The 22,155-nt window shown below is 37.9% G+C and overlaps 1 protein-coding gene across 1 annotated transcript in view; it reads left to right on the forward strand.

Moving 5' to 3' along the window:
• The window catches only part of BLTP3B (bridge-like lipid transfer protein family member 3B), a gene marked incomplete at both ends in the record, with an annotated part of 107,446 nt that overhangs the window by 64,991 nt on the left and 20,300 nt on the right, over positions 1-22,155 (forward strand). Inside the window, 5 exons of the mRNA XM_080706022.1 lie at positions 774-889; positions 5,103-5,244; positions 10,304-10,497; positions 13,679-15,177; positions 15,446-15,621. Coding sequence (XP_080562148.1) covers positions 774-889; positions 5,103-5,244; positions 10,304-10,497; positions 13,679-15,177; positions 15,446-15,621 — 2,127 coding nt within the window. The remainder of the gene's footprint in view (positions 1-773; positions 890-5,102; positions 5,245-10,303; positions 10,498-13,678; positions 15,178-15,445; positions 15,622-22,155) is intronic.

The following is a 22,155-nucleotide window of genomic DNA, read 5'->3' on the forward strand; positions in this document are numbered from 1 at the left end:
CCATGCTTGGCCTTAGACTCTTCAATGGCTGGCAGATCTCATTTTTAACATGGTAGGAGAGTGACTTAAATGTGATATAAGTATTATTCCGGGTATAAAACGAGTAATCATTAAAAAAACCCTACATTCTTATATTACTTTTTTTGTTTGTTTGTGGTACTGGGGATTGACTTAGTGGCATCCTACCTTTGAGCTATACTTTGAGCCCTATTTATTTTTGTGGTACTAGGGATTGAACCCAAGGCATTCTACTTCTGAGCTACACACCCACCCTTTTCATTTTGAAACAGTGCCTTGCTAAGTTGCTGAGCCTGGCCATGAACCTGTGATCCTCCCGTCTCGGCTTCCCGAGTACTAGGGTTACAAGTGTATACCACCATACTCACCTTTTTGTATCATTTTATAATTTTTAAGGTATTTCCACATATGTCATGTCATCTTGTTTAAGAAACTAATATTCATCTACATTTCTAATGTCTTAGTAATAAAAGAGTACTATGAAAAATAACTTTTTTTATAAACTGAAAGGAGTTTTGTTTTTTGCTTTTTGTTTTTTCAGTACTGGGGATGGACCCAGGGGTCTGAGCTACACCCCCAGCCTTATTTTTTATTTTTATTATTTTGAAACAGGGTCTCATTGAGTTGCAAAGGGCCTCACTAAGTAGCTGAGGCTGTCCATGAGCCTGTGATCCTCCTGTCTCGGTCTCCCGAATGCTGGGATTACAAGTGTGCATCACCACGCCTGGCTCTGAAAGGAGTTTTTGTTTTCACAGAGGAGTCTACTCTGAAAGGGACTTCAAGAATGCCATCAGTATTATCTCAACAATCAAAAGCTAAGCTAATGTCTAGTTCTGTTGTGGTAAGACTTGCAGATTTAAATATATACCAGGTATGTTTTACTTTTTATATATTAAATCTTCTCTTAAATACTTTTAATATCTAATGTATAAGCAACTCTAATAAGAATGACACCGCTTCTTTTTTTTTTTTTTTTTTTTTGGTGGTACTGGGGGTGGAACCCAGAGGCTTTCTACCTCCGGGCTATACTCCCAGACCTATTTTTATATTTTATTTGGAAACAGGGTCTCACTAAGTTGCTGAGAGCCTCACTAAGTAGCTGAGGCTGGCTTTGAACCAGTGCGATCCTCCTGTCTTAGCCTCCCAAGTGCAGGGATTACAAGTGTGAGCCACCACACCCGGCAACACCGCTTCTTTAAAAGTATCTTGGCCACTTTTATGAAATGGCCAGATGAGATGGGATAGAAAATACAAGTTTGTTGATTTTTATTTATACGGTTACCCAGAATTAGCCAAACTGTGAAATCAAGGGCATAGTACTTCAGACTGCCAATGCTGCGCAAGACTTCTGACACCATTTGTAAATTTAGGGGTTCCTAGAACAACTCTCATGTTCAACAATTGACTTAAAAGACTTGCAGAACTCATTTCAATCTATTATACTTTAAGTCACTTTCATAACAGGGAAAGGATACAGATTAGAGCTAGTCTGAGGAAGAGAGGCCGAGTTTGGAAGGGTTCTAATGTAAGAGTCCTTGTTCTTAGAGTATGTCAGCATCTCAGTGCAGATGTCTACTAATACGCAAGAAGTGTTGCCCACGTGCCTGAACTTAGTCTCAGGGTGGACTCTTTGCAGGTGACCCAAGCCTTCCCACCGTCAGGTCACAAATAAGACTATCAGTTATGGCCAGCCTGACTCAGAGTAATTTTATTACCATAAACTACCAGTTGCCCACCATGAGTAAGGAATTACACTTTCTATAATATCTCAGTAGCAAGGACAAAAAACAGAACACTCTTTGGAGGCCAAATTTCTTACCATACAATGATTTATGTGGAAGAAACTTTTCACTTGAATGGACTATTACATATTGGCCATAGTATGAATATAATTTTTTTTTTTTTTTTTTGGTGGTACTGGGGTGCCTGGAAACTCTTCTACCTCCGGGCTACAATTCCAGACTTTTTTTTATATTTTTATTTGGAAACAGTGTCTCTTAAGCCAATAAGGCTGGCTTTGAACGAGTGCGATCCTCCTGTCTCTGCCTCCCTAGCGTGGGGATTACAAGCGTGCGCCACCACGCCCGGCGTAGTATGAATATAATTTGATGGCTAAGAACTATGTCCCATTTATACTAAATTTTATGCAGGCTATAAGCACACAACATGATCTAATATCACAATCCTGAAGACCAACAAAGTAGAATGTGTGACCTATTTTTTAAAAAACACACAAAAGAGTTCAGATTTTTATAATCATTTATAAACTTTTCTGGTCTACTTTGATAAGCCTAGAGCTTTATCTGAAATTTTTTTATTTAACTCAGTGGTTCTCAACTGTTTTCTTCTTGGGGCATGTGTAAGAATGTCCCAAGACTATTTTGGCTGTCACACCTGGAGGGGAGTGCTGCTGACATCTAGTGGGGAAGGCCACTGATGCCGCTGAGTGCCCTGTAGTACACAGGACAGCCTTCTCCCTGAGAGCTAGTAACCTGACCAGCATATCAGGGTGCCAGTTTTGAGAAGCCCTCCTTCGCAATTGTTTTCTCATTGTACAATTGTTTCTTTCTTTATATTTTCTTTATATAATGCTCCTTATTTAAATTTTAAGATGTAATGGTGCATGCCTGTTATTCCAGTACTTGGGAGGCTGAGACAGCCTCAGCAACCTAGTTAGATTCTTAGCAACCTACTAAGACCCTGTTTCAGAAAACAAAAAATAAAAGGGCTGGGGGTATAGCTTGGAAGGAGATTCCCTGAGTTCAACTCCCAGTACTACACACACACACACACACACACACACACACACGCACGCACGCACACGCACACGCGCACACGCGGAATTTTAATATTTCTGTAAATCCATAGGGAAATGAGGAAAACGAATCACCCATAATCTCAAATGATTTAAAGTAACCCCAGAGACAACAGTAGCAAAAACAAAATAAATAAAAGTAAGTAGTAGAAAATAAAATACTTCTTCATTCCAGTTTGAATAATTATTTAGCTATTAAAGGGAAGAAAAATAAGGTATTGTTTATTAAAGCAAGTTGACATAATTGAGAAGATTTGTTTCTATATGTAGAGAAGGTCTTTAAAATTATATAACCATAAGGAATTAAAGATTCTATTATTACTAAGAAAAAACATTTCCCATGGGAAAAATATATTCTACTTTGTGTGAGAAATATATATTTGTTGAATGAATTTTAAAAGTTAGAATAGCTGAGCGTGGTTGATGCATGCCTGTAATCCAAGTACTTAGGAAGCTGAGACAGGAGTATCACAGGTTCAAAGCCCGCCTAAGCAACTTTGCAAGGTCCTTAACAACTTGGTGAGACCTTGTTTCAAAAGAAGTAAAACAGGGCTGGGGTTATATCTCTCAGAGTTAGAACACCCCCTGGGTTCAATCCCCAGTACTATGAAAAATAAAAAGTTAGAAGAACTTTGAAATGCATTCCTAGACCTACTAAGCTAACATAAATCAATAAAACTTTATTGGTTGAACTTTGGAGAAATTAGTATATAAATTGGTATATGCAATTAGTTGTTTGGGGAGAAGAGTGGAAAAATGTAAAAAGAACCCTAAAAATAATAATCCTTGTATTAGCTTTTCATCACTGTGATAAAAATACCTGAGTAAAACAACTTAAAGGAGGAAAGATTTATTTTGGCTCATGGTTTCAGCCATGTCTGTTGGCCCCATTGCTGGGGCCTACTGTGTGGCAGAATGTTGCCATGGTTGGGAGCATGTGACATAGCAGAGCTTCTTACCTCCTGATGGTCAGGAAGGAGGGACACACACACACACACACACACACACACACACACACACACAGCATGCCATGGATGCCCAACGAGAGGGGAAAAAAGGACCTGCTAACACTGGGCACCACTGAATAAAAAACAAGCACCAGCAAGAATGCATCTCAGTCGACTGCTGAGAAGTTGTTAGTGCTATTCAGCAACTTTCTTTTTTTTGCTGGGGATTGAGCCGAGGGGTTCAAGCCGGGCATGGTGGCGCCTGCTTGTAATCCCAGCATTTGGGAGGCTGAGACAGGAGGATCATAGTTCATGGACAGCCTCAGCTGCTTAGGCCCTTTGCAACTAGTAAGACCCTGTTCAAAAATAAGAATAAAAAATAGGGCTGGGGGTATATCTTGCAGGTAGAATGCCCCTGGGATCCATCCCTGGTAATGCCAAAAAAAAAAAAAATTAAAGATGAATGAGATCATTAATTCGTTGTTATATGAGCTTTTTTGTGTGTGTGAAGTAGAAAGTGGCTAATAGGTAAAGAGTGGAGAAAGGGGGCCATGGAATAAGAAGTTAAATAAGAGGGCTGTGAATAAATGTTCTTGAATGTAGAAAAAGAAGCAAGGTTAAAGTGTATGTTGTAACTGAGCAACCTGTGACTGTCATTACAGAGTTAAAATTTGCCCAGTAAAAAATAGGAAAAGTTAGCTGGGAGTGGTGGCGCACACTTGATATCCCAGCATTTGGAAGGCTGGGACAGGAGGATTGCAGTTCGCGGCCAGCCTCAGCTACTCAGTGAGCCCCTTTACAACTCAGTGAGATCCTGTTTCAAAATAAAGAATAAAAAATAGGGCCGGCGGTGTCGCTTGGAGATAGAATGCTCCTGATTTCCATCCCCAGCACTGCAAAAAAGAAAAAGGAAAAGTTTAGATAGGGAACTAGTTTAGATAGGGAAATAATTGTGGCTGGGGTAGGTGGTCTTTGAAAAGATGTAATACTTCTGCTCTGTGACTGTAATGATAATGGAAATGTTCATGAAAGATAAGTCCTTAGAGTTTGAAGCATAATCATGGACTTGGATTTGTGTTCTGACTCTGCTGTTCATTTAACTATATTATAAAATAATATATCATTAATGTTGTTTTTCTTTCTCTTACTTAAGGGTTCAAAATAATTTCATGAGAAATGATGGACAGAATTGATTTTGTAATTGATAATGATCCAAATGGTTATAGGGTTTTCTGAATAGTTGAATATTTGTAAAGTCCATTTTGCATACATTTTTTGAAAGGATTTTTAATGTGGCTTTAAGAAACAATTATTTTTTTCAGGTCTCTACAGCAGAACAGTATCGTTCTTCCCCCAAAAGTATGATTTCCTGCAATAAAAAGTCCCTCTATCTTCCACAAGAAATGTCGGCAGTATATATAGAATTCACAGAGTATTACTATCCAGATGGAAAGGATTTCCCAAGTAAGAGAGTTTGCTAGTTTATTGTTATTTGTCTGTTATTTAGAAAGCTGTATTTTTTGTTAATCTTTTGAGTTTTATAAATATGAAAAAGTCCATTGTTCTTTCCTCTTTTCATCCTTATGTATAGCCATGCCTCTAGTAAAATGTTCGTATATATTGCTTAAGGTCATATGTCCTTTTCAGATCTCACTGCTTATGGCATTGTTGATTACAGAAGTCTTGTGTTATTCATGACTAATTATATCCCTGAGGTTTACCTCATTTTTGTGTTTAGTAGCTATCTCTTAAATTAAAAAAAATGAATGAATTTAGGCTATTTATAGAATAAGGTCATATTTTTTATTTTATAAAATTCCATTTGTAAGCCAGGCGTGGGGTTGCACACTTGTAATCCCAGCATTTGGGAAGCTGAGACAGGAGAATCACAGTTTGAGAACAGCCTCAGCTACTTAGTGGGGCCCTTTGCAACTCAGTGAGACCTGTTTCAAAATAAAAAATAGAAAATAGGGCTGGGGAAAAAATAGGGCTGGAGGTGTAGCTCAGAGGTAGATTGCTCTTGGGTTCTATCCCCAGTAGTGCGCACGCGCACGCGCGCGCGCGCACACACACACACACACACACACACACACACACACAATCCATTTGTCCCAGGCATGGTGGCGTATGCTTGTATTCCCAGTACCTGGGAGATTGAGACAGGAGGATCCTCAGCTATTTAGTGAAACCCTGCTTCAAAATAAAGAATAAGCCAGGCGTGGTGGCGCTCTCTTGTAATCCCTGCGCTTGGAAGGCTGAGAAAGGAGCCTTTCACAGGTTCGAAGCCAGCCTCAGCTACTTAGTGAGGCTCTCAGCAATTTAGTGAGACCCTGTTTCTAAATTAGATAGAAAATAGGTCTGGGAGTATAGCCCAGAGGTAAAAAAACAAAAACAAAACACCCTGGGTTCCACCCCCAGTACCATTAAATAAATAAATAAATAAATAAATAAATAAATAAATAAATAAAATAAAGAATAGAAAATAGAGCGGAGGCTGTACTTGGAGGTAGAATGTTCCTGGGTTCCATCTCTAGCTCCGCAAAAAGAAAGAAAGATAGAAAGGTGAATAATTGAAGTTGACCTTGTGCCTATAGAGAAATTTGGGGCTATCTTTATAAATGTCCAAATGTGTACTTTGGTAACTGGTGTTACTTAGGTTTTGTTAGAAATATTTACTTATTGAATTTTTATTTGTAAGCTACTTTAGCTTTCTAAAGCTAACTTGATTATACATTTTTCTTTGTGTAAGAAAATTCTGTGCTGTTTCAGCTCATCTGAGCTCTTAAAACTAAGTTTTGATTTGTATAAGAAAAGGTATATTTTGCCGGGTGAGGTGGCGCACGCTTGTAAGCCCCGCACTTGGGAGGCTGAGACAGGAGGATCGCACAGGTTTGAAGCCAGCCTCAGCTACTTGGTGAGGCTCTCAGCAACTTAGTGAGACCCTGTTTTCAAATAAAATATAAAATAGGTCTGGGAGTATAGCCCGGAGGTAGAAAGCCTCTGGGTTCCACCCCCAGTACTACCAAAAAAAAAAAAAAAGGAAAGAAAAGGTATATTTTTCATTATTTTCAGCTGTGAAGATCATAATTGAGAATATGTGTTTAGATAAAATAAATTGTGTTATCAAAGAAAAGCAATTTATAACTTCTCTTTGAAAGTGGAACTCTAAGGATTGGTATGTAACTCAACGGTAGACCTGCTTGTCTAGCATGCATGAAACCCTTGGCTTGGTCTCCAGAACCAAGGGGCGGGGGGAAGAAGAGGAAGGAAAATAAAAGAAGGAAAATGAAAATGCGGAACTCCAAAACACTTAGATTTTACAAGATTGTTTTAAATATCATTAGGCTTTAGGGTATAACTCAGCGGTAGAGTGCTTGTCTAGCATGTGGGAAGCCCTGCATTCGCTCTCTAGCACTACAAAAAACCTAGATCACTACATGATAATTTATTTCATAAACTCCTGTTGTAAACTGCCCACAGATCTTTCTACTGCTTATTTTACTGGACTGCTTTTTCATTCCCATATCTACTCTCAGGGTTCTTTATCTCACTGGTATGGCCTTGGGGCGACATTTGCTTCTTCGTCTTCTCTGTGGCTGCTCTCATCACTGATGTATTGAGATTGCACATCTCTGATAGACACGAAAAGTAACATTTTTGATCTTATATGTTTCTCATGTAATGAATTAAAAGCTCCTTCTTAATTCCTGGGGATTGAACCCAGGGGTTTCTACCACTGAGCTCTATCCCCAACCCGATTGATTAATTAATTATCTGACTATCAGTTGTTTTGAGACAGGACCTTGCCAGGTTTCCAGGCTAGTCTCAAATTTGGGATTCTCTTGCCTCAGCCTCCATTGCTGGAACTTTGAGGGTTTTTTTTTTTTTTTAAACTGAACATGCTCTATGTCTTTTTATATTTGTACTTCACTAATACACAGAAAATAGTTGATGTACAGTGAATCTTTGCAAAAGGAAGGCAGATTAAAAAAAACATATTCAGGACATTGTTAAACTATTCCCTATTCTGATTTTCTACACCTTGGATTTATTTTCCTTGAATTAATTTGGTCTAAAAGCTATGGATATGCATACTTTTAACTTTGGTAAAGCAAATGTGTTTGAATTTTAGGAATAAATGATCTTCATTAAGCTTTTCTGAAACTTAAATGGTTTTTATGAAATAGATATAGATTTCATGAAGTGAAATACTTTCTAATTGTAAATATCAGTTTATTTTGAGAAAACTATAAAAGAGTGTATTTATTTTATTATTCAAGAGATACTTTTTACTTTACTTCAAACAATATTCTTTTTTAAAAAAATACTTGTTTTTGGTTCAAACAATTATAAACTGATTAAAGTGGGGAATAAAACCAAGTGTGCCCCACCCTCTTGAGGAGTGCTGCCTAGCATACCACTTTCATAGGAGATTGGTTTTTAGAATATACAGGTAAAGATTCAGCTGCAAAATTGTGGGATATACACACTGGATTTTACTCAGCCATAAACAAGAACAGAATTATGTCATTTTCAGGAAAACGGATACACTAAGTGAGTCAGCCAGTCACAGAACGTAAAGGGTCCTGTGTTTTTCATATGTAGAAACCTGGGAGAAATTGGGATACAAAAGGGACTTCAAATAAAGGAATATGCCCCAGTGGATCTGAGAAGGGGGTCTACAGGAGGGAGGGAGGGTGTGTGTGTGTGTGTGTGTGTGTGTGTGTGTGTGTGTGTGTATCTATGTGTGTGTGTGTGTGTGTGTGTGTGTGTGTGTGTGTATCTATGTGTGTGTAGAAACTTGATGAAAGAAACACTTCAAATGACAGTTTGCCTTGCATGGGGGCACACACTTGTAATCCCAGTACTTAGGAGGCGGAGACAAGAGGATCTCAGGTTCAAAGCAGCCTCAGCAACTTAGCCAGGCTTTCAGCAACCTAGTGAGACCCTGTTTCCAAATAAGATACAAAATCAGGCTGGGGCTGTAGCTTGGAGGTAGAATGCTTCTGGGTTCAATCCCAGTACCAAGAAGAAAAGAAAAGAAAAGACACTGTACATACACAAAACTACCAATGTCCATCTCAGTATGTATGGGGAAAGGGAGGGAGTAGAATGGCATGGGGTGGGGGAATTCACCGAGCACTATGCATCTTAAGTCCCTATCGCTCTGAACTAGCCATGAAGTGTGATTATATTACAGTGTGCCAGTAAGTCCCTGGCAGAAATAGGTCATTGAGTCAGGTGTAGTAGCACACACTTGTAATCCCAGTACTTGGGAGGCTATCACAGGTTCAAGGACAGCCTCAGCAATTAGACTCTCATCAACCTAGTAAGACCCTGCTTCAAAATGAGAAAAAAATAGGACCGGAAGTGGAGCTCAGAGGTAGAATATCCCTGGTTTCAATCCCCAGAACTACACACACACACACACACACACACACACAAGAAAGAAAGAAAAACAAGTAGGTCATTGAGGACCACCACTTCAGTGTGATACTTCATCAAGAAGGTTAGGGTCCAGGTGTGGTGGCCCATGCCTATTCCCAGTGCTTGAGAAAGGAGAATCTCAGGTTCAAGGCCAGCCTCAGCAACTTGGTGAAACTCTCTGCAATTTAGGTAAACTCAGCAATCTAGTGAGAGCATACTTCTTTGTGGGTGTGTATGTGTGTCTGTGTTTCTGTGTTACTGGGGATTTAACCCAGGGGTATTCTATCTCAAAGCTATACCTCCAGCCCTATTTTGTATTCTTTAATTTGAAACAGGGTCAGGGTCTCACTAAGTTGTGTAGGACCTCACTAAGTAGCTAAGGCTGGCTGTGAACCTGTGATCTTCCTGTCTCAGCTTCCCAAGTACTGGGATTATAAGCTTGTGCCACTGTGCCTGGCTATGAAATCATGTTTCAAAACAAAAAATAAAAGACAGGAGTGGTGGCACATGCTTGTAATTCCTGCTTGTAATCTCAGCATTCGGGAGGCAGAGACTGGAGGATTGCGGTTTTAAGGACAGACTCAGCTACTTAGAAGGCCTTAACAACTCACTGAGACCCTTTATTATTATTTCAAAAATAATAAAAAAGATTTAAAAATTGGACGGGGGTATAGTTTGGAGGTAGAATGCCCCTGAGTTCCATCCCCAGTACTGCAAAAAATAAAAAAATAATTAAAAAAAAAAGGGGCTGGGTGTATAGCTTGGAGGTAGAATTATTCCTACATTTAATTGCCAGTACCACCAAGGTGGGGGGAAAGGTCATATTTTTAATAATTTTCTTCTATGTGAATATAAGTTTGGAAAATAAATAGTACTTTCTATTTATACATTTAATTTTAGATTAAGCTATACTATATTTTTTCAGCTTAGGAAACATTTTTGTCTCTGCTACTATTCACATGTCATTCCACTTTTTTATACAACATCTCAAAACTTTTTATTTCAAAAAAGAATAAAACTTATTAATCTCTTTTTCATTTTCAGGGAACATTTAGACTGTCTGTTTATTAATAAAGTTAATTTTTTTTCTCCACAGTTCCATCTCCCAACCTCTATAGCCAGCTGAATGCACTACAGTTTACTGTGGATGAAAGAAGCATTCTATGGTTAAATCAGTTTTTATTGGATTTAAAACAGAGTCTTAATCAGTTCATGGCTGTGTACAAGTTGAATGACAATTCGAAATCTGATGAGCATGTTGATATTCGAGTTGATGGCTTAATGCTGAAGGTATTACATACATGAGTGGCTGTGAGAATAAAGCCAATTTTAAGGAAGAAAAGTTGATGTCATTTTAATTTCCAGAATATAAGATGGCCATTCAGATATAAATACAGATATACACATATAAAAATTTCAGATTTACTTTGAATCTCAGTTATGGAAACTTTAAGAGACTGCTTTTCATCCCAGTTTGTGTATTTCTTTTGCTTTTTTACACATCTCTAATTTTCATCTATTTGGAGGTGAGCTATAGAAATAAAATTTAAACCAATCATTTTTTCCTACTTCAGAGCTGATAAAATTCTTCTAAGAAAGGTAAATTATACAATGAAGCTTTTAAAGTATAAGTTTTATTTGTTTACATTGTTATTCATATCCAATAATAATAGAAAGTTGCTTTTTATTAAAGCCAAGTAGGTATTAATATATGATCTATAAATATTTACATTTGAAAGGAAGACGTTTAAGACAAGAAAAAAAGACCCCAGCTAATAAAGTTTAGTAAATAGACTTGGAAATAGGGAGAAATTTCATTTTCTATGTCTGTTGATGTAGGCTAAATTTATATACTTTTCATCTCTGATTCATAAAATTATGTTAATAATGCTGAGCAGTTCATTGCAGAAGTATTTTAAAGACCTTCTCACACACTATATATGTAATATTCAATATAAAGGTATGATTTATAACATTTAGAATTATTGTTTTTTTTCTTTCTTTTTTTGTGGTACTAGGGATGGAACCCAGGAACATTCTACCTCCAAGCTACATACCCAGCCCTATTTCATTTTATTTATTTATTTATTTATTTATTTATTTATTTATTTTTGTGGTGCTGGGATGGAAACTAGGAGTGTTCTATCTTCAAGCTACACCCCCAGCCCTATTTTGTATTATTTATTTTGAAACAGGCTCTCACTGAGTTGCAAAGGACCTCACTAAGTAGCTGAGGCTGTCCATGAACTGCGATCCTCCTGTCTCAGCCTCACAAATGCTGGTTATAAGCATGCTCCACCATGCCCGACTTATTCTTTAATTTTGAAACAGGGTCTCACTGAGTTGTGAAGGGCCTCACTAAGTTGCAGAGGCTGACCATGAACCTGTCATCCTCCTGTCTTGGCATCCCAGGTAATGAGATTACAAGCATGTGCCATCACACTTGGTTTAGAATTATTAAGACAGAATTATATAATGGTCTTTACATTTTCTGAGTATGAACAGTTTTAAAAGCAGTTACATTCAGCCAGGCATGGTGGCGCATGCTTGTAATCCCAGCATTTGGGAGACTGAAACAGGAGGATCACAGTTTGCAGACAGCCCCAGCTACTTAGTGAGGCCCTTTGCAACTCAGTGAGATCATGTTTCAAAATAAAGGATAAAAATAGGACTGGGGGTGTAGCTCAGAGGTAGAATGCCCCTGGGTTCCATTCCCAGTACTGCCCCCCCAAAAAAAAAAAAAAAAAAACAAGCAGCCAAATTCATTACTGATGCAAATATGTTGAAGACTGGATTTAATTGTCTTTGAGAATTATTTTAGAAAGTAATTTGAAATTTGTTTTTTTGTTTTTGTTTTTGTAAAGGAGGTTGAACCCAGAGGCATTCTTCCTCGAAGCTACATCCCCAGCTCTGTTTTATTTTTTATCTTAAAACAGGATCTCACTAAGATGCTGAGGGACTTCGCCAAGTTGTTTAGGCTGGTTTTGAACCTGTAACCCTCCAGTCTTTAGCCTCCCAAGTACTGGTACAGGTGTGTACCACCACACCCAGCTAAACTGATATTTTTTCTTTCTTTTTGGTGATACTGGGATTTGAACCCAGGGGCATTCTACCTTCTACACCACAGCCCTTTTTTATTTTTATTTTTTAATTTTGAAACAGGGTCCCCCTTTGTGGATAAGAGTGTCACTACTTGCTGAGGCTGTCCTCAAAACTATAATCCTCCTGTCTCAGCCTCTCAAGTATTGGGATTACAAGTGTGTGCCACCACACCTGGTTTTAAATTTATTTCTTAATGTTTTCTTCTGCAAAATTGATTCCAGTGATATCTGTCCAGTCGTTCCATTCATTCATCCAGCCACCCTCCAAAAGATTTACTTTTAAAATACCTTAACAGGAGCTGGGCATGGTGTCATACACTTGCAATCCCTGTGTTTGGGAGGCTGAAACAGGAAGTCCTCAAGTTTGCGGCCAGCTTCAGCTACTTATTTAGGCTCTCCACAACTTAGTGAGACCCAATTTCAAAATAAAGAATACAAAGCCAGGTGTGGTAGTGCACACTTGTAATTCCAGCATTTGGGAGTCTGAGACTGGAGGATCACACTTGTTGGGACAGCCTCAACTTTTTCATGAGGCCCTTTACAACTCAGTGAGACCCTGTTTCAAAAATAAAGAATATAAAATAGGGCTAGGGGTATAGCTTGGAGGTAGAATGCCCCTGGGTTCCAACCTTAGTACCACACACACACAAAAAAAAAAAGAATACAAAATATAACTGGGGGAATATTATTATTCTAACAATAACAAAAAAAAATTCTCTTTCCAGATGTAATACTTTTTCTATATACTCAGGACTTAGTAAACACTTGGCAATAATAATTTAACTCAACTCTTTATTTTATGATTTATTATGTGTAGAATATATGTTATTAATATAATTAAAAGAAAGTTATTCCCTGAAAAAAAAAAAAGAGTAGTGGGTTTGGTTTTGGTTTTGGGTTTTTCTTTTCTTTCTTTCTTTTTTTTTTTTTTTTTTTTTACCCATACTGGGGATGGAACCCAGAGGCATTCTACCTCCAAGATATACCCCCAGCCCTATTTTTTTTTTCCAGTACTGGTGATGGAATCCAGGGACATTCTACCTCCAAGCTACACCTCCAGCCCTATTTTTTATTCTTTATTTTGAAACAGGGTCTCACTGAATTGCAAAGGACCTCACTAAGTAGCTGAGGCAGGCCGCGAACAGAGCTCTTCCTGTCTCCACCTTTCACACTTGTGCTGCCACACCTGGCGAGAGTAGTTAGTGTTTTAACATCTAGATAGCAAAGATTTTGTGGGGACATGTCAGGAAAAAGAATTCTATGCTAAGTTGTGCCCTCAATTATTTTATCTTTGAGATTTGTGGTTTTATAAGTGGATTTGTAAATTTTACAAGTGGATTTGTACTAGATTCCCTTTTTTTCCCTTCTAGTTTGTCATTCCTTCTGAAATGAAGTCTGAATGCCATCGAGATCAACCACGTGCAGTTTCTATTCAGAGTTCTGAAATGATCGCCACAAATACGAGACACTGTCCAAACTGTCGACATTCTGATCTAGAAGCTTTGTTTCAAGATTTCAAAGATTGTGAATTTTTTAGTAAAACATATAGTAGCTTTCCCAAATCTTGTGACAGTTTTAACCTTCTGCATCCAATCTTCCAGAGACATGCTCATGAGCAAGATACGAAAATGCACGAAGTTTATAAAGGAAATATTACTCCCAAGTTGAATAAACACACTCTTAAAACTTCTGCTGCCATGGATGTTTGGGCCGTGTACTTTTCTCAATTTTGGATAGACTATGAGGGGATGAAAAGTGGAAAAGGACGGCCAGTCAGTTTTGTAGACTCCTTTCCTCTCTCTGTCTGGATTTGTCAACCAACAAGATATGCAGAGTCACAGAAAGAGCTGCAGACCTGCAACCAGGGATCTCTCAACACATCACAGAGTGAGTCTAGTGATCTGGCTGGCCGGCTGAAGCGGAAAAAGCTCCTGAAGGAGTTCTATAGTACAGAGTCTGAACCCCTGACAAATGGTGGTCAGAAACCTCCTTCATCAGATACATTTTTGAGAATTCCCTCTTCATCATCAGATGCCGATCTCAATGTCCTGGTTCACGTTCATAAACATGTCAGTATGCAGATCAACCACTACCAGTATCTGCTCCTGCTCTTCCTACATGATTCGCTTATTCTACTCTCAGATAACTTGAGGAAAGATGTAGAAGCCGTGACCGGCAGTCCTGCTAGTCAGACGTCCATTTGCATTGGAATTTTACTCAGAAGCGCAGAACTAGCTCTTTTGCTACATCCAGTGGATCAAGCGAATTCTCCTAAGTCTCCTGCTTCTGAAAGTGTGAGCCCAATGGTTCCTGATTATTTACCTGCAGAAAATGGTGAACTTTTGTCTTCAAAAAGAAAAATTAGCAGTGGTATAAATCGAATCAGAAGTGTAACTGCCAATCACATGTCAGATAACAGATCTATGAGTGTTGACCTTAGCCATGCCCCTTTAAAGGATCCTTTGCTTTTTAAATCAGCTAGTGATACAAATCTACAAAAAGGCATTTCCTTTCTAGATTATTTATCAGATAAACATTTAGGGAAAATAAGTGAGGATGAAAGTAGTGGGCTTGTTTACAAGAGTGGTTCAGGAGAAATTAGATCAGGAATAAGTGATCGGAAAGATTCATCTTGTACAGATTCACATAGTGTCTTAAACTACAAAGAAGATTCAAATGTGTCATTTGATAATGATGGCAATCAGAACATACTTTTCAATAGTTTAGCTAGTAAAGGAAATGAAACTATAGAATCAATCTTTAAAGCTGAAGATTTGCTTCCAGAAGCAGCTTCACTCTCTGAGAACCAGGAAATCAGTAAAGAAGAGGCACCCACGGTCAGACCCCTTAAATCACAGCCATCTCTAAGGTAACAACATACTAGTGACACTTTGGGGATTTTTATTTGCTCATTGTCTGTATCTGTTGAGTATATTTTGGATAGAAAACATGACAAAATATGAAATTGTTAGAGCTAGTGATTCAATTTTTAATATATGAGGCCCCTTTGAGCTTATACATTTAAATGTAATTTAAGAACTTGTGGATGCTATCTACATGTTATATTTCTGTTAAAAGTATTTTTAAAATAGAACTCTTTGTTTTTAGTAATTTTCTAATAATTTTGTTTGTTTCAGTGGAAAACCTAAGGAGCATTGCCCACCCAACCCGGCTCCACTCTGTGTTTCTTATAGGAACATGAAAAGAAGCTCCTCACAAATCTCACTGGATGCCATTTCACTTGACAGCATGATACTGGAAGAACAGCTATTAGAAAGCGATGGAAGTGATAGCCATATATTTTTGGAAAAAGGTAAAATAATATAACTTAGCGATTCTTATATATTAACAAGTCTTATAGGAAAAGGGATAATTAAATTTTTTTATTTCATCGTTATTTACATCCCAAAAAAGAGACTTACTTATATACTGCCATTTCTAGAGTACCTGCCTGACTTCCATAATCGTTATTCTATTGCTTCTTTTATTTTCTTTTCTATTGCTTTTTTTTTTTTTTTTTTTTTTTTTTGGTGGTACTGGGGTTCCTGGAAATCCTTCTACCTCCGGGCTACACTCCCAGACCTATTTTATAATTTTATCTGGAAACAGGGCCTCTTAAGCCAGCAAGGCTGGCTTCGAACCATCACGATCCTGTCTCTGCCTCCCAAGTGCGGGGATTACAAGTGTGCGCCACCACGCCCGGCCCTATTGCTTCTTTTAAACCAGATACTTCTGTCTCTTCAGAGTTGAACATCTAACAATTATTTGTTTCAGACATTTAGATCATAAAGCAGCTAACATTAAGACTACCTACCTCTATTATGAAGATTCCTGTATCTGGAAATTTAATTAGGTTGATCTGATATTCATGGTGGATTCTCAATTATATGATCTTTGAGTGGAATTTATTTTCAGAGTGGAGCTTCTGATTTACAAAACTAGGATCCTTTCATGTATATGATCATCTATGATGGAACGACATGATTTTCCCATTTCATTCAGAGGCAGTCAGTTCCCTAGGAAAGGCCACTATGAGTGACTTAGGAAGTATTAGATGTATCCCATTAGTAAGACACCAGGGACTTTGTTTTTTTTGGTATGGGGAATGGAACCCAGGGGCATTCTTCCTCCAAGCTACATTCCCAGCTCTTTTTTATTTATTTTTAAATTTTGAAATAGGATCTTGCTAAATTGCTGAGACTGGCCTCAAACCTGTGATCCTATTTCAGCCTCCCAAGTATTAGGATTATAGGCAAGTGCCTATAATCATGTTCAGGAATAAAACCATGGGTCATAGTCAAAGAGTAGTTCCCACAGACAAAGAAACATAGGAGACCAGAGGCCAATACTATCTTCTATTTGAAGGGAAATAAGCCTTTGGTGCAGCTAAAAACAGCTTAGGGAAGACAATTAGTAACCTAATAATAAATATAAGCATATAGTAAGTATTGCTAACATATTTACTGTAGTAGTAGCTACCATTTATTATCAGATACCATCTTTGTTCATTTTGTACTGCCATCACAGAATTCCACAGACTGGGCAATTTATAATGAAAAAAAATTTATTTTTCACTGTCCCTGAGGCAGAGAAGTCCAAGCCCAAGGCATAGGGAGGGTTGATTGTCTGATGAAGGTTGCATCCTCCGGAGAGAAAAATGTTGTGTTTTCATATGATGGAAGGCAAAAGGGCCTGAGACCTCGGGCGAAACTTCATTTATAAGGATCTTAATCCCATTCTTGAGAGAAGGGCCCTCTTTTAAATGTCCCATCTTCTCATATTGGCAATCCATGGATTTTGGAGGGGAAACACTCCAAAGTTTTTTTCTTTTTTCTTTTTTTGTTGTTGTGGTGCTGGGGCATTCTATCTCCAAGCTATACCCCCAGACAATTTTTTATTTTTTATTTTGAAACAGGGTCTCACTCAGTTGTGGAGGACGTTACTAAGTAGGTGAGGCTGTCCACAAACTGCAATCCTCCTGTATCAGCCTCCCAATCCCTGCTCACAGCAAATACTTAGTTTATTTCATTTAATTTGGGCCGCAACTCTATACTAATAGTAGTTAGCACTTATTTAATACGTTTAACAATGTTTACAGAGTTAACAATGATACTGTTCTATGTGCTTTGTATATATAATATATATTAATGTATTTATCCCTAACAATTCAATCAGTAATGTGTTACTATCTCCAAAGAGGTTCAGTAACTAACGCAAGGTAACATGGCTAGTAAGTGATTCAAATCCAGATATTCTGGATTTAGAGCCTGTATACAAATTGCCTAAATCCTGTGAGGTATGTGTTGTTGTTGTTGTAGTTGTTGTGTTTGTGCGTGGTGTGTATGTGTTTTACTGGGAATTGAACCCAGGGGGTATTCTACTTCTAAGCTATACTCCTAGCCCTGTTTTATTTATTGTTTTGAAACAGGTTACCACTAAGTTGCTGAGGGCATCGCTGAGTTGCTGAGGCTGGCTTTGAACCTGTGATCCTTTTGTCTCAACCTCCCAAGTACTAAGATTAGAGGCATGTGCTCCTACACCCAGCTGTGTTTATTTTTACTCTCATTTTATAGGTAGGTCAACTGAGGTTCCCAAAGATAAAGTAATTTGCCTTGTAGTCACATTATTGTAGGTAGAACTGGGATTGTCGTAATTTTGTTTTTTCCAAGTTAATATTTTCTTGGTAGTTACTATCTCAATTACTATTTAATCACCTTACATGTTTATTTAATCTTCAAATAAATCCGAGATAGGAACCATTATTATCTTAATTTTAAAGATGAGAAAAGCAAAGCCTAGACAGAGTAAACAGCTTAGCCAGGATCATATACACAGTGAGTTGTGGAGTTAACATTTGAACACAGTTAGATTCAAAGCCTTTCTATCTGACTTGAACTTCAAGTCTGTATTTTTAAATTATTGTTTTTTGTTGGTGCATAATAATTATATAGAACAGTGGGTTTCATTGAGGCATATTTGTACATGCATATACTATACAGTGATTAATTTCATTCCTTAGTACTTCCCTCTTGCCCGTCCTTGGTCCCATTTTTTAATCCTACTGTTTTCTATTTACATATGAGATCCCCCCATCCTTTTTTTCTATTTGTTTCCAGCTCCAACATATGAGAGAAAAACAAATGACCCTTATTTCACTTAAGATGAAGTTCTCCAGTTCCATCCGTCTTCTGCAAACAACATAGTTTAGGTTGCTTCCATAACTGAGCTAATGTGAATAGTACTGCTAGAAACATGGGTATGCATGTAACGCTATAGAAGGTTGGCTTTAATTCTTTTGCATAAATACCAAGGACTGGTATAGCTGTGTGGATTTGTCATCTGTCTTCTCGCTGTTCTTTTGATTTACATGTCTGTTTTTGTGCCAATATCAAGCTGTTTTGTTTTACCCTGGCTCTGTAGTATAATTTGAAGTTGGATACTGTCATGCCTCCAGATTTACTCTTTTTATTTAGAATTTCTTTGGCTATCCTGAGTCTTTTGTACTTTCTGTATAAATTTTTTGTATTTTATCTAGTTCGGAGGAGAATATCATTTGTATTTTGGTGGGGATTGCTTTGAATCTATAGGCCACTTTTAGTAGTATGGCTATTTTAACAATGTTGATTCTGCTTACTCATGGGAGATCTTTTTATTTTCTGATGTCTTTGATTTTTTTAGCATTCTGTAATTTTCCTAGGAGAGGTGGTTTACCTCTTTGATCAGATTTAGCTTAAATTTTTGTTTTCTTGTTTGTTACTTGGGATTGAACCCAGGGGCATGCTACCTCTGAGCTATACCTTTAACCCTTTTTAATTTTTTATTTTAAAATAAGGGCTCACTAGCTGGGCGTGGTGGCGCACACTTGTAATCCCTGCGCTTGGGAGGCTGAGACAGAAGGATCGCGCAGGTTCGAAGCCAGCCTCAGCTACTTAGTGAGGCTCTCAGCAACTTAGTGAGACCCTGTTTCCAAATAAAATAGAAAATGGGTCTGGAGGTAGAAAGCCTCTGGGTTCCACCCCCCCCCCCCCCAAAAAAAAAAGGTCTCACTAAATTGCTAAGGTGCTCACTGAAATCCTTCTGTCTCAGTCTTCCAAGTACTGGGATTATAGGTATGCACCACCGTGTCTGAATTTGAAGTATGTATGTATGTATGTATGTATGTATGTATGTATGTATGTATTGTGGTACTGGGGGTGGAACCCAGGGGCCTTTCTACTTCCAGGCCATACTCCCAGACCTATTTTATACTTTATTTGGAAACAGGGTCTCACTAAGTTACTGAGAGCCTCACTAAATATCTGAGGCTGACTTCGAACTTGTATGATCCTCCTGTCTCAGCCTCCCAAGTGCTGAGATTACAAGCATGCACCACCACAGCCAGATAAGTATTTATTTTTCTAAGCTGTTGTAAATAGAATTGTTTGTCTGATTTTTTTCTCAGCAGATTTCCTTATTGGCGTAGAAAAGCTATTGATTTTTGGTATGTTGATTTTGTATTCTGCTACTATGCTGAATTTGTGTATCAGCTCTAGAAGTTTATTGGTGAAGCTTTTAGGATCTTCTAAGTATAGGATCATATCATCTGTAAGGAGGGACAATTTGACTTCTATTTCTATTTGTATTACTTTTCTTGCCGAAGTGCTCTGGCTAAAGTTTCAAGGATTAGATTGAATAAGAGTGGTGAAAGTGGACATCTTGGGCTCCATATGAGTCCTCTTAACTAAATGTACCCTTCACATTAAAGGTGGGGGGAACTCTACCAGATAGATCACTGTTTATTATAACTTGGTAAGAGATACTAGTCTTTGTGTAATAGATAATATTCAGTAATAGTAGCAAACATTTGAACACTCCAGTCAGTCTGCCAGCTGCCTTAAAATGCATTGTTTTATTTTGTCCTCAGTGCAGCCATACAAGCGATTATTGATTCCTTTTTTTCAGAAACCGAAGCTTAGAGAAATTATGTATCTTATTCAAAGTTATATAGCTAGGAAGTGATAAAAGCAGATTTTTTAGATTGTCTGACTGAAGAGATATGCTTTTAACCAACTATTATGCTATACTAGCTACTCAGGTTGGGGAATGATTACCACAGGTAAACAAAAGTTTCTAATATAACCTTGTTGTGGGTAATTCAAAAAAGTTTTCTTTTCAGCACTCCAGTTAAATGTAGAAGAGATAATATGGGTAATAAAAAGCTATTCTAAATTCACAAGTAGCTTTAGTTTGCCCACCTATACCCTTTATGGTTTAAAATTCTTCCTTAACAGAATTTCTGACCTATGATCCAAATGTACTTTATTTTTTGGTACAGGGAACTGAACCCAAGGACATCCTGCCTCTGAGCTACACCTCCAGCTCTGTTTTTACTTTTATTTTTGAAACAGTATCTTGCTAGGTTGATGAGAGTCTCACTAAGTTGCTAAGGCTGTCCTGGAGCTTGTGATCCTCCAGCCTCAGCCTCTCAAGTACTGGGGTTACATGTCTACTTTAAAACAGTATTCCTAAGCCAGGCATGGTGGCACACACTTGTAAATCCCAGCATTTGGTAGGCTCAGACAGGGAGGATCCAGGTTCGTGGACAGCTTCAGCTACTTATGCCCTTTGCAACTCAGTAAGACTGTTTCAAAATAAAGAATAAAATGTAGGGCTGGGAGTATAGCTTGGAGGTAGAATGCCCCTGGGTTCCATCCCCAGTACTGTTAAAACAACAACAACAACAAAACCCCCCAAAAATCAGTATTCCTATGGCATTCTCAAAAAACACAGTGATTTTCTTCTAATAATTAAATAATAAGAGTGATCATCACTCAATGTAGAAAAGTTGGGGAATACAAGTATAATTTGGGAAGTAAAATCATCCAAAAGTCTCATATTCCAGTAATACTCTCCACTATTCTGTGGATTTGTTATGTATCCATAATATATGTGTATTTGTTGTCATATTACATACATGGTTTTGTAATTTTCTTTTTATCTCTTATAAGCATTTTCTTTCTTTGTGTGTGTGTGTGTGTGCTGCGTTTTTGTTACTAGGAATTGAACCCAGTAACAACCCAGGGGCCTTCTACCTCCAAGCTACATCTCCTAGCCTGATTTTATTTTGTTTGTTTTGAAACTACGTTGCTAAAGGGTCTAACATTGCTGCGGCTGTCCCCAAACCTGCAATCAATCCTCCAAGTACAGGTATCACAGGCATGTGTCACCATGCCTGGGTTTTTTTTTCTTTTTTCTTTTATGGTACTGGGGATTGAACTCAAGGGCATTCTACCTCTGACCTATGCCCTCTACCCTATTTTATTCCTTATTTTAAAACAAGGTCTCACTAAGTTGCAGAGGGCCTCACAAGTTGCTGAGGCTGGCTGACAAACCTGCCATTCACCTGTTTCAGCCTCTCAAGTACTGGGATTACCATGCCTTGCTTACACCTGGCTCTTTATAAGCATTTTCTAATGTTATTTAAACTGCTTTGAAAATATTTTCAAGACTGTATAAAATTGTCATCAGGATGTATCGTGACCTTTTAAGGATTTCCCTAATATTGGCTACTTAGAGTATTTATATTTTTTTAGTTATAAAAATGCTATCATTAATATTATTATTCATAATTTTTGTCTACATTTCTTGTGTGTGTGTGTGTGTGTATGCATGCATGCGTGCTGGGGATGGAACCCAGTGGTATGCTACTTTTAAGCTATACCCTCAGTCCCATTTTATTTTTTATTTGGAAACAGGGTCTCAAAAAGTTGCTAAAACCTTGCTAAGTTGCCAAAGCTGGCTTTGAACCTACTATCCTCCTGTCTTAGCTTCCTAAATACTGGACTTTTTGTCTGCATTTCTGATTACT

This window comes from Muscardinus avellanarius (assembly GCF_963383645.1).
Source record: "Muscardinus avellanarius genome assembly, chromosome: 11".
Lineage (NCBI taxonomy): Eukaryota > Metazoa > Chordata > Mammalia > Rodentia > Gliridae > Muscardinus > Muscardinus avellanarius.